Source organism: Uloborus diversus, chromosome 1 (genome assembly GCF_026930045.1).
Source record: "Uloborus diversus isolate 005 chromosome 1, Udiv.v.3.1, whole genome shotgun sequence".
In the NCBI taxonomy this organism is placed as follows: Eukaryota; Metazoa; Arthropoda; class Arachnida; order Araneae; family Uloboridae; genus Uloborus; species Uloborus diversus.
The window spans coordinates 168,595,114-168,609,390 of record NC_072731.1 but is presented as its reverse complement, the minus strand read 5'-3'; the positions used below and the strand labels follow the sequence as shown (position 1 = coordinate 168,609,390).

At 32.3% G+C, this 14,277-nt stretch overlaps 1 protein-coding gene across 1 annotated transcript in view; it reads right to left on the bottom strand.

Annotated features, from left to right (window-relative positions):
• LOC129216978 (dynamin-1-like) overlaps nucleotides 1-14,277 on the bottom strand; it is a gene marked incomplete at its 3' end in the record, with an annotated part of 50,533 nt that overhangs the window by 20,053 nt on the left and 16,203 nt on the right. The window contains exon 4 of the mRNA XM_054851205.1: nucleotides 2,648-2,727. Within this exon, the coding sequence (XP_054707180.1) occupies nucleotides 2,648-2,727 (80 nt within the window). The remainder of the gene's footprint in view (nucleotides 1-2,647; nucleotides 2,728-14,277) is intronic.

Below are 14,277 nucleotides of genomic sequence, written 5' to 3'. Positions count from 1 at the left end.
ACGCACGAATGAGAAACTTTAGAATATTCTTGCAACAGAAGAGCTAGCAAGCAATGCATCAAGGAACATGCAATATTCATGAAACTTTCAAATTGTATAATTTTTTAAAGTGTTCCATCATATAGTAACTCGTGTAGTGGTAAAAGTCCGACTAGAAAAATGAGTTTCGAGAAGTGGGGCCAATTTGTTTTGCAAAGCTGTGATATTAAAAACAAAATCTAGATTAATATTGGCAAGTCAAATTTGACACTTTCTTCTTGAAGCACATAATTTCAATCACAAGCAATTTAGATGAAGCTTATTTGCGAGCAAATTACAAACAGTAATGCCAGTTTAATTCTGCATGTCACTCCTCTCCTAAGAACCCATATGATTTTCGTCTTTTGTTAGATTAATCCAAATATTACGAGCATCAGCAAATGAAAATTTCCCTTTCTGAACTAAATCAAGGGCACTAGCATAACATTTTATTTTTTACAATGATGAAATGAAGTTTAATTTTTTAGTTTACCTAAACAAATATCAATTAGTAATTACTTTAGTTTTTTAAGATAATTTTAAGTTTTTGCCAGTTTCTGCCGGTTTTAACCGGTTATAACCAGTTTCTGCCACTGGCACGGCAAAAACTAGTTTCTGCCGGCAGAAAGCCAACCCTGAATGCGTATACCCACTATTGTACAAAACAGTTCGTTCCATCGTTTGAATTTGCATTAAAGTACTGTTCAACCTCGGACTGTATGGAATGGGGTTGTTACCTTCAGTCAAAAGTACTACTTTTAGTCACTGAAATTGATAGAATAAGTAAAAAAAATAACATGGACCCAGAAAATATTTTCATTTACCCAACAGTTATTTTTTAAAATGTAAGATTTTGAAAACAAGGCGCGGTCTTTATGACATCACAAATGATGCAATTTGGCGCATCTTTCTACCACGTTTCCACGTTTTAATAATCAAGAAACGGATTAAATATTGCGCTCTACGCTTCCTATCAACCATATCGTTGCCAATACACGTGAGTAAAGATGCGAATTAAATATTTTGCTCAGTGAATGGCAACACTGCAGGGTTGGCCGGATTGGACCCAATTGGGTTGGACCCAATGGGTTTTTTTGAAAAAACGCATTTAAAAAAACCCATTATTTAGCCCACTTTTGGGTTTTTTTAAATTTTTTGAGAAGTTTTTTAAAAAGGTAATTAATTTAAATACTTTTACAATTTAAACTTCTATTTTATTTGTTCTTCACCACAGACAATGGACATAAAAAATGAATTTTGAACTTTAATAGTATTTCTTAACTCTTAACGGCATTAAAAATACTTCAAAGATTTAAAAAATATATATTTAACTTTTATCTTTAACTGGTCAATAAATCACTCAAATTATCTTGACTAAGTCCTGTCACATCTGGTTTTCTCAATATTTGTAGATTGTACAGAGGAAACTACTCTAGCTAAAAGGCTTTCATGTGAATTATTTTCTGCAACCCGACACGTCACAAATTTCGAATTAACAAGTTATATTTTTTTTTAGAAATTAACTGGTTTTACAAATGGTCGGACAGAAAACAGAATAGGATGTACAGTATTTTCATTATCTTACAAAAAAGTTTCATATTTCTTAATCTGTACACAGAAATAGAAAAACAGGCAACATAAAATTCAAAGAAATGTCTTGATTAAGCTGGAATTCAGTAAATAGGGATTTAAACTACTTGAGGTTCTACAGTAGTTTTGCATAAAAAAATGAAATACAATAAAGTAAAATGCAAAAAAAAAAAAAAAAAATAGTAGTAATTAAAAACGAACAATAGATTTTATCACTCGAGAAGTAATTTTGCCTTAACTGTTGGTAATCATGGAAACTAAAAAATCTGAAACTTCACCATTCTTGGGTTTCGTCGTCTTTTTTACTTTTCTTCAGAAAACGCTGAATTTTAACTAGTTTTCCAGCTTTTTTTACCCCAAGACAATTCTTGTGCTTTGTTCATATACTTACGCTACAATATGCTACAAGTACCCTACATTTTCCCTAAAAAAAGACAAAAAACCCACATTTCTTTTAAAAAACCCAGCTTTAGTTGGGTTTTTTGGGTTTTATTTAAAAAAAACCAAAAAACCCTGGGTCCATGGGCTTTTTAAAAAAAACCCGGGTTTTTGCCAACCCTGCAACACTGAATGGCATTTTATCATTTGTGATGTCACACGACAGAAGCGTAAACAATGAAAGCGCACCGATTTAAGTAATTTTTTAAAAGTATTAAACTTAAATAAATTATTTAAAAAATGATCTGATTCTAAGTTTTTTTTAGCATGCTCTTTTGAGAAAAAAATACTTTTAAAATTTTGGAAACGACCCCACTGGCCTACCTTCGTCCCCTACCTTCGTCCAGTTAAGACGAAGAATGAGGGGGGAAAGTCAAAATTTTTGATGCGCTCGTTCCGTTCAGTTGAATGAGCCTCTGCTTAACCAGCTTTAGAGGCTAACATGCATCTGCAAAAGCTGACATCCCGGAAACGAATAGATGCGTCCATTCTCGCGTGTAAACCGGATGTTTGCCTTTGCATCTAATCGGTGGTCAGACAGTACCAGAGCTATATTTAAAAAAAAAGTACACACATTGAAGCAAAGACATTTTCAAAGTACCTTCTCCGTCATTACAAGGCTGCAGTTGCACTACAGCTGGTCTTCTAGTGACTACTCCAGATCCACGAGGCAAAAACTCCCTGAAAAAGGAAAGGAATACAGTATACTCTCGATATCTCGAACTTCGATGTTTCGAAAACCTTGATATAACGAAAAATTATTTTTCCCCCTGATTTTGCGTATTTATCTAACGTTATTTTTCCATCCTATGTCGAAGAAATTTAATCAAAACCTTGTTATGTCGAATATTTTTCGAAGCCAAATGTAATTTTTCCGATCTCAAAGCAACTCGAAGAATGTTTCCAAAAATTTCTCACACCCTTCATAATTTCTCTCAGGTGTTAGGAATGATTCGGAGAAGCTTATCTACTGTCACTTTCATTCTAGAGCCCGGGAGCGTTAGAAAATGTTAAGTCCTGAAAAACCAAAAAAAAAAAAAAAAAAACCTACCTAAAACTTATCGCCTCCTTCTCAAACCATTTCGTTGGACTTTTAGACTACACCACCTCCGTAAAAAGAGGAGATGAACGGGAAACCCCTTTAAAGACACAGATATAGTGGTGCAACACTTTGTCGAACTTCTTTGTTTCGGGGCTCTCGAAACTCGTTTGGTTCTGCCCACTTGGTAATCCAAATCTTTGATAAGTTTAGTCGTGGTAAATCACTTCATTTTAATACTTCACTAGAGCGTTCTTTTTTCTCTAGTATTATTGGCTCATTCCAAAAAAAAAATTTTTTTTTTCATTATATTAAGACATTTTTTCAACTACATTACATGTTTCCACTTATTTTTTTTAACTATCGTGAATAGTTTTTAGAATATTATTTTATTATAATTATGACCTTGTTATCTCGAAAACTCGATTTTTTAACCGTCCCTTCAACTTCGTGATAACGAGAGTATACTTCACTACTGAGTGAATAGATATAAAGTTTCACGAATCAAGTTTAGTTTTCAGATACCCTAAGAGCAAGCACATTTAATTCGGTTATAATACAGATGGGCTCTGCAAATTTACTTTTTAATGCGGTTGTATCATTTATAAAATAACTTTTACCATTGACTATTTGCTGAACTAATGCACACGAGGCTACTTATCGAAATACTGAGGGTTCAATAAATTCAGTCATTTGTCAGTTTTTTATATTCATTCGTTAACTAAAAAGCTTAGAGAGAACCTCTCAATTTTGTATTTAGTATAAGTAGAAGGAAATTTATAGTAATGGTAAATAATCATGTCATTATGATTATTATCAATATTTTCTTTAGTTATGGCTTTAAAATTATAAAACCATGTTTTAAACAGTGGTGGGGTAAAAGTACCGAATACTGGGTACTTATTTATTTTTTTTTTCCACTTACACAACTAACAAGATAAAGACATAATAATGCAACTGAACGTAAAATTAAAATTCGGGATTTTGGGATTAGAATCAGGGGCGGCAAATAGGGGGGTCAAGAGGGGGCGGTCGCACCCCCAAATTTTTTGAGAAGAATGATAGAAAATGGGTGAATTCAATTTATGTGAGTCGGAAATCAATGTTCATTAAAGGAAATCTCACTGGTTCTCAGCAATTATTTGATGAAAATCGACACATTCCCAGACTAGAAAAAGTGTTTTTCGTTATTTAGATGATGACTTAGAAATTCATGAAGTATTTTCGGCTTTTTCAGAACATAAAAAACTGATAGAGAATCATGGTTAATTTTAACTAAAGAAGACACTGCCTCATAAAGGTTAAATATTTCACACTTGTGTGCCCAGTGTAACGATATTATGCTCAATGTGAGAGGCTCGTGAAAAGTGGTGTGGCAACATGGTTTTCACAAGAAAATTCCAGGATATTTAACATTCACTTTTACGCTCATTTTTAAGTGTATATTTATTTAATCTTTCATAGAAACTTCTTAAAAATGCATGTGATTATTGAATAAAAAAAGACATATAAACCAAATACCTTTTATGGAGCTCTATTAATTATGTAATCGCGGAATGATACGAGATAATCTTTAAAAGTTATAACGATGAAAACATTTCTCTATAACTTCAACAGTGATTTGTTGACTGGAAGAATTATTGCAAAACGATTCTTTCAATGGTGAAAAAGCTCATGACCTTTAGCATGTATGACTTCGTTTGAATTTTTATCCAATTTGTTTGCATCGGAAAAAGGTTTTTGAAAAATGCTTTACTCTATTAAAATCTATATCTTCAATCCGCTACTCGACTATTCAAACCACAGTTCAATTTACAATTGATTTGTGCACCATACTACCACAGTTCAATCTACAATTGAAGCTGAAAATAGATTTGTATAGATGTATATTTCAATCAATCGTGAAATTTTTCAAAAAAAATTCTTCTTCTGAGCCAATTTTAAAGAGGCGCAAAAAAAAAAAAAAAAAAAAAAAAAAAAAAAGTCAAAAATCCACATGATGATGTGAAGACAAACATTGATTTTTGAATATTTTGTATGAAGTAATAGATTTAGTTTCGAATGAAGTTAACACAAGATTTGATGATAGTTATTTTTCTGTATGGTTGGCTGGGGTTATGGTTATTTGGATTGGATTTTGAAAACGAAAAATAAAATGTTTCAACTGTGAATAAAATTTTTAGCATGAGGCAAGAAAAATTACAAGCAATATACTGACAGAATAGCTTTCACATCCAGAGATTGCAGTTTCGTCCTTGTTATGGAGTCATAAGTCTGGAATAGTGAATAACAAAACTGGAGGCAGATGACATCTCATTGAAGCTGAGATCGCCGACATGACTAGATTATTCAATGATGAAAAGTTTAAGCCCCTCACAGTTCTTGAAGTAGCCTGGGTGATTTTGAAGAGCAAGATATAAAAAGTGTTTTCATACATAACTTTGTGTTACTTCAATTATTTTTTAACTCTTACAATCAGCTCCGCTAGTAGAGAAAGAATTTTTTTTTTATGTCTCAGAAGGTTAGAGAAATATTTTCGAAGCACAAAGGCGGGGGAAAAAAAAAACCTTTTCTATTTAGCTGAACTGGCAAAACAGCACGACATTGGGCACTGATAGATTAGTAACCCTGCTCTTCCGAATTCCAAAAATCATGCATTATAACTTTTCCAAAAGGTCTGAAAACTTTAGTAGCGAGATGTTTTGTATGATAACCTTTTAGTCAATGAATCAAAATTTTAATTGTTTCTAAACAATAATTTTATTCATACTAAACCGATTTTATGACAACTTCTGGTTAGCTAATGTGTATTTGGTTTCGCTTTGGGGTTATACATATTTAAGAAACTCGACCCCCCAAATGAAATGGTGAAATGCCGCCCCTGATTAGAATCATTTATCTTTATCTTCTTTACTAATAATAAAGCTAAAAGTTTCTCTGCCCGGATCTCTGTCTGTCAGGATCTCTCTCTGTCCGGATCTCTGTCTGTCCGGATCTCTCTCTGTCCGGTTCTCTGTCTGTCAGGATCTCTGTGACGCGCATAGCGCCTAGAGCGTTCGGCCGATTTTCATGAAATATGGCACAAAGTTAGTTTGTAGCATGGGAGTGTGCGTCTCGAAGTGATTTTTCGAAAATTCGATTTTGTTCTTTTTATATTCCAATTTTTAAAAAAAATTTACCGAGCAAATTATCACAACGTGGACGAATACATTATGAAATTATCATAACGTGAAACCGTAACATGGGCACGTAAATGAATATAAATATAGCAAATTGCGAAAAATTCATCATCCGTTAGTTGTAAATATACAGGCGAACCAAATGACTTTTTATTTTCTACTACGGGCAAAGCAGTGCGGGTACCACTCGTATACAGTGGCTCCCAAAAGTGTTCGTACACCTACGACTTTCAATGAAATAGGAATCTATCCATTATTTAGAATTAATATTTCGGAATAGGTATTTAATTATAAGATCTACGATCAATTTTCAACAAAACTACATGAATTTTTTTTTTTTGAAAAATACTGAAACTTAATTTTTTAAAAATCAAAAACCAAAAAGTGCCCGAAATTTTATCTCACAGTCTTCGTACACTTTAAAAAATGTCTATATATTATTGAATAATCTAACTTTTTTATTAAGTTATTATTTAGTAGGATATCATGCAGTATCAGCAACACCTTTTAAACGTCTGGGAATTAAATTTCATTCTTTTTTTTTTTCCTTTTTTTTTGCGTAATTTCTGAGTAAGTGTTCAATCACACTCCGAGTCTTACTGTTTCTAGCTCTATTTTCGTTTCAAAGCCGTATTTTCGTAATCTAGCCTCCAGATATCTCTAAATATGTTACATTAAGTTCAAATCTGGAGATTGAAGGGGTATTTTCTAAACTTTAGGACAATTTTTGAGGCGCACAACGCAAACGTTCAAAACCGTGTGCTTCTTATCGTTATCTTGATAAAAAACAAAGTTGTTTCCGATAACCAAATTTTCGGCTAAGAGTTTAAAATTCGTTTTTAAAATATTTAAATGAACAGCATGATTCATTATTTCATCAAAAAATTCCAAACTACCAAGTCCTGGTACTGATATGCACCCTCACACAAGAACACCTTCACTGACCTGATTAACTGCTCCAACTAAGTTCTTAAGATTAAATTCCTCATTTTTTCCTCTATTGACAATTATACAACAATTTAACCCAAAATATTGAATTTATTTTTGTCTATAAGTAAGATGTTGTTCCAAAACGAGCTTTGCCAATTGAGCTTATTTATAATTGATTTTGCGACGAAAAGCGAAAGCTTTCTGTTTTTCTCACGGCCAAGAAAATTTCTGCTGGAAGATATCCCATTTAATCCAGCTAATCAGAGAACTTGGCGAACAATTTTAGGTGAAAATTAAGTGTAAAAATTTTCATTTAACTCTAGAAACTTTAACAGCAATCAAATGTGTATTTTTCATAAATTTTTTAACTGTAAATCTTCGATCACGCTTTGTCAACTTCGCCGGTTGGCCTTTTCTTACCTTGTTTTCGGTCCGATTAGTTTCTTTAAAGCATTTTATCAAGCACTTTACTATAGAATGGAATAAATTAACTAATTCAGAGACATTTCAAACCAATTTACCGTTAATATGAGGAAAAAATTCAAATTTTGAATGGTGTTTGTGATTTTTTACGAATACCAGCCATTTTAAAGTAATAAGCACAATATTAAGGAATAAATAAACAAAAAATTAAAGCCAAATGACTTTGAAGGGTCAAAACAATGCACAGGGTGGCGACAGGAACTGGAAAAAAAAGTTCCCTGACTTTTCCCTGATTAAGTTCACCAAATTTCCCTGATTTACGTTACTTATAGTAATGGTTTCCTTTCTTTGCCCTACCTGAAAAGCATTGCATATTAAATAAAATGCACTGTTTAAAACGGTTTAAGCTGTTGATTAAAAATATATTTTGAAAAAAAGCCCCCCCCCCCTTTTTTTGGTCAAAATAGTTGATTAAATTATCGACAGAGAAATATTATAGGAAATCTAAAACAAATACTTTACTTTCAGGAACCAGTGAAATAAGAATTGTAGGAAATTATTAAAACCACTCTTAAAGACATATCTAATCATGATAAAACTAAAAAATTTAAATGGAAATAATCTTGAACTGAATTTTCAAGCAGTATAATTGTTCCTTCAAGAATAACAAGTGATAGTTAATGTATAGAAGTAATGTAGTTTGACTTACGTAAATAATACTGCCGTCTGCAGGTAAACGGTAGTATCTGCATTGTGCAGACATTAGTTTTCGAGATACTTGAAGAAATGTGTGGTGGATTCAGTACTAATAATAGGAAAATGTTAGAATTAAGACTTTTTTTCTTGCCTATTTTTCAGCGTAAACCAAATAAGTGAGTATGTGCAGTAAATATAACGCACCATAGCATGACAAAAATGCAAAAAAAAAAAAACTGTGTAATTACCCTTTACCTGCACAGGGCAGAATAGACATATTTATGTAAAACAAATTGATATCTTCCAACAACTAGTCACATTGAGCTATTCCCTAATCAAGAACTTAGGTCTTAATGAATGAATACAGCATTTTAACTATTAAAAAATAATAAAAATATAGTTATTTATTTACACAACTCAATTTCAAATGATTTCATTAGTTGTCGAAAAAAATCATATATTACTTTAGTAACAAACAACATTGAAATGAAAAAAATCAATTAGTAATTTCAAAATATACATGTATATGGTTTTAAAATATAAGAGTTTTGAAGTCTGAAAAAAAAAAAAAAAAAAAAAACCTTCGTGTAATCTGAAGTGACAGCAAATAATACCATGGCAAAAAACAAATTTGATTTTCAGTCAAAATTCAATTTTAATGCAACAAATAATAGGTGAAAAATTTGTAGGGAACTAAAGAACTTCATTTTGCAAAGAAAAAAATTCTTTCTTCATTTGATCAATTTTCCCTGAATTTTTGTTATTTTTTCAATATTCCCTGATATTTCCTTGATTTTTCCCTGAGTGATCAAGTTCCCTGACTTTTCCCTGATCTCCCTGATTTCCCTGATCTGTCGCCACCCTGATGCAAAAATAATAAAAAAATGACATATGATAAAATTTTAATCATAAATTTATTCGAAAATATTTGAGTGTACGAAGACTTTTGTGGCGTATTATTTCTCTGCCTCTTCGTTTTTTGACCCATTTCAAAAAGAAGATTCGTCAATATTTTGAAAAAACAACAGGGTTTTATTTAGAACTAGCCGCCTGCGGCGACCAGCTGGTCCGCCTTTTTACGCAAATCGTTTTTTTTGCGCCAGGGTTGCCGCCTTCGGCGGCTGCTTAGACAATTTAGCGACGGTATTAATCAATGTTTTTCTCTATATAACAATATTATCATTCGCCTTTTTACGCCAATGTTGACTTCCTCGGAGGCTGCTTAAAAAAAAAAAGTCGATTTTATTAATCAACCTTTTTCTCTATACATCAATATTAACATTCACCTTTTTACGCCAAGGTTGCCGCCATCGGCGGCTGCTTAAAAAAGATTTTGTGTTGAATAATGTATTTTCTAGACCTATCTCCCGTTATGTCCTTTGGAATATTTTTCAGGGAGGGGCGGCACAAAAGGCATACTCTTCATGCAAATTTTGTCGGAAAATAACAAAAAGCATTTCCACTTTTATGTGAAAGCATTGTTTTTTCAAAGTCATGGTGTGTGTGTGGGGGGGGGGCTATTGATCCCCCGTTGAAGTTCCTCTATTTCTTACTGTCCATCTACTGTATCCACCTCTATATTTGTCTACTTTTCTTTCTCTCTATCTATCTATCTATCTATACGATCCATGCATATCTACCTCTGATAGTAATTAACAATCCTTTTTATGTAAAAAAAAACATTTTTTGCCCACTTAATATCATCTCTTTTCAAAACTTTTTTCTTCTGAAGGGCGCGGAATGTTTTTACTATTACCAACTAAAATTTTAGAATTGAGGGTTCAATACTTGTCGCAGGATGGGTTTCGAAAAAAACTAAACCCAGAAAAAAATGTAAAATAAAGTTTTTTTCAAAAATCTATAAAAAATACAAAAATTACTCTATCTTCAAAATTTTTTCATTCATCATATTTAAAATTAAATTTCCTACACAATAGTACAAAAAATATCCGTCTGGCGCGATTGGTTCGGGATCTGTGAAATCAAAAGTACTAAAAAGTGCTAAAAATAACATAAAACATTAAATAACTTTTTTTCTAATTAAAATATCAAAAATCGAAGCCCGAGGTGCACATTTTCAGCAAAAACTGCACCTGTGTACCAAATTTCATCTTTCTAGGCCTTACCGTTTTCCCAGGATACGCGCCACAAACACACACACACACACATCTTGTTTTATTATATGTATAAATAGAAGATGACATAGGAATGATGCGAAAAAATATTGGACTTCATATTCGAATTCAGTTTTGCGTTATTTCGATTTTACTAAAAAATTTCAAGGTGTACGAACACTTTTGGGAGACACTGTAGTATAAAAGCTTAAACAAATAACTTTAACTATAAATTGTAATTTTCTAAAAGATCGGGGAAAGGTTTGTTTGCACGGGAGGACTCCTATCATGGGGTATCACAAAAATAACATTAGGGGACAACTCTTTGCATACCAAACATCAATTATATTTACACTTCAAACAAATGATTTTTTTTTTTCGATTACAAGTGTTCTCTATGTCAACCTATTTAAAGTATTTTTGACCCGCTGTTTACCCCCTCATCATTTGAATATCATCTTTCACAATCACACATGCAGCTTCGTTTTCATCTTCCCTTTTCACTTCTCCATTCTTCTGTTTTTAAAGGAAAAGTAACTTGCTTCAAGTCGTATCGCGTATTTTGCACGATACTGCACCCTACCGCCATAGCTGCCAACCTCAAGATAAAAAAAATAGGAGCACTTAAGGGAAAAAATAGGAGCAATGAGGGTTAAAATAGGAGCACCAAATCGTGGCCTGTGCTAAACCTTCCTTCTGTACCGTAAGCTTCTATAAGTTCTAAGCACCCTTACAATGCATTTCTGAATTTTCATGTTAGATTTTCAACAAAACTACAACCAAGTATAAGATAAAATATTTTACATTAAAAAAGCATCATTACGTAGGTACATATTGAAAATTAAAAAAAAAAAAAAAAAAAAAAAAACATGATTACTGTTTGATTTAATAAAACTGCAACCCTTTTTAAAAATATTCCTTTATACATATCCTACATGTATTGAAAATGCATTGCATAAGAACATTTTGAAGATTTAAAAAAAAAAACACACACACACACGATTACTTCTTATACTTGGAAGTAAATCAACTTCATAGTAAAGGTCAAGACTTGGATATCTTCTAAGTCTGGCCACTAGACTCCAAAAACTTAGTGGCCACAACTGTCACCAAGTTTTGAAACACAAACTGGAGAAGAGATGGGGCAGTTTTTTCAACTTTCATGAAAAAAAAAGATGAATAGGACTTCACACATTTTAAAATAGAGTCATTCAATACTTTTTTTGTACATGGAAAATTCAAGTTAAAATAGATTTCTGATTTATTTAAAAAAATATATAAATAAATGAGAAATCAGCAGGAACCTTCATTTTAGATGAAATGGTTTCAGCTTATAACAAAGCCTCCGAGGCAATAAGGATCAAATACAGATAAAATTTCTCTTTCAAAAAAATAATTTAAAAAAAAAAAAAAAAACCATAACTTTTTGCCATTTGTTATTTTTAATAGTTTGCATTGAGACAAACAACCAATTCTGTTTTCGGAAACTTAGGCTATTAATAATCTTGTCTACTTCCATGTTGCAAATGACCAAACATGGCAACAATGCAAAAAATTTAAGATGATAGATTTTTGAATTTGTTGCATTAAAAGTAATTAAATAATTAATAATCCTTAAAAAAACTAAAATTTAGATGAAATAGACAGTTTTTAGCACATTAGCATCCAAACCAAATAGGATAACATAATATTCTGAAGAAAATTTTTTTTCATTTTTCAAGAAAAAAATTTAGAATTTTCCGAAAAAAAAAAAGCCCATTTTGCATTATTTTCAATAGTTTGCATTGCAATAAACATCTAATTCCGATTTTGAAAACTTGGCCACTTTAAGAGTTTTGTGTACTTATATCTCGCAAATGACCAAATATGGCGACTAAGTCAAAAATTCAGACATAAAATTTTGAATTTGTTGCATGAAAATAATTTGAAAATAAAAAATCCCCATGAAACTACAATTTAATTGAGAATCTTTAGCACATTCGTGTCCAAAGCAATAGGGATAAGATGAAATTTTAAATAGTATACTTGTTTTCATTTCTCAATAAAATTACTTAAAATAACCAAAAAACAAACATTTTGCAGCACATTTTGCTGATTTTCATTAGTTTACAGTTAAAAGAAACCCCCAATTCTGTTTTGTCTTTGAAAACGAAAGCACTTAAGCATCGTCTACTTCCATCTTCTGAATGACCAAACATGGCGGCTACGTTTTGCACGTAGCTGAAATGCTCAATGAAAAAACGATGTTCTCCGATCGATTAGCGCTCCCACTCAGTGTTTATCTGGACACTAATGCTTCCAGGGCATTAAATTGCCTCCTCTTTTGTTGAGTTTGTGCACAATTCCTACCTTCCAGGATAGGGAAATTTCTTCTTTTTATTCAGAAATCGAAAAGTGTACAAGCAAAGTCAAAAAACGGAGTTTTTTTGGAATAAATCGGATTTTCGGAGTACGCAATAAAAATCGGAGAAACTCCGGGAAAAACGGAGCACTTGGCAGCTATGCTACTCCATATTTCCCTTTTCTACAGCCAGATTTTCCTGCTAAATCACATGCACGCCGGGCCGCACCATCCCTACGTGCAAGGTCGTGCGGTGCACAGCGGCGCCAGAGCCAAAAAGGCGCCGAGTTCTAGCGATCAAAAATGCTCCAAATGAAGAGAAACAAACTCCAACCATAAAAGTTAAATGGAATTCTTCATTATAGTATATACTGGCGGCGGCAAAATTATACTGTTTACTTGTTATATCTCCCTTTTAGTTTCTTTTGGCGATTAAATATCTCGCCAGTTTTATGGCAAACCTAAGTTTAAATTGAAAGAATCTCAGTTCAGATTGCTTTAGGATTTTAGATTGATGTTGAATTTACGAAGGGAACCGCTTGCCCTATAATACCAGCAAGAACCATTCTTATGGTTATAATTCTGTTTGTTTTATGTTAATAAATGTTAGTTTTGTTTAATTGATAGTTGCAGTGTTGTTACTTGTCTAAAATTGTGACCAAAGGAACAGACTTACGAACAATTTTACACCTGCAAAAATTGGAGCTGCTGAGTTCTTTTATGGCGTCCAACTGACAAAATTTGATGTTGTGATAAGCTGATTCTGAAAAGTCTTGAAATTTACACAGGTAAACTCAATTTATTATTCTACTTGTTGTAAATATTGCATTGAATTAAAATGACAACTACATTAGAAATCCTAAAGAAGAAACGCGGAGATTTAAGAACACCGACTTCAAAACTGTGTAACAAAATAGATACAGCATTAGAAAGTGGGGAAATCGCATCAGAGCAGAAAATTGATCTTTTAAGTATTTATAAAGACCAATTAAATGAAAAGTACGACTGCTTGAAAAAATTAAATTCGGATATCCAAGATCTGACTGCCGAGTCAGACTTGGAAAATGAAATAGAAACTTCTGAACATTATAGCGAAAGAATAATAGAATTTCGGTACAAGATTACTAAGTTTTTAAATGAACGTGCTGCTGAAAGTCAAAAGAAATTGTTTGAGTCATCAATCTCGAAAGATGAAAGTAATTCTCAATCCTTCAAAATTGAGCGTTGCATGAAACTTCCTAAACTTACCATACATAAGTTTTATGGGGACAGCAGTTTCTGGTTGGAATTTTGCGGCCGATTTTCTAATGCCATTGATAAAAACAAAAGTTTATATTCTATCGACAAATTTTCATATTTGAAATCTTTATTTGCTTATAATGCTGTTGCGGGGTTTTCACTTACGCAGAATATTACAAATCAGCTGTAGATTTGTTAAAAAACAGATATGGTAGAAATGATTTAGTCATTAAGGCGCATATGAATAAGCTGTTAAATTTAAAACCAGTG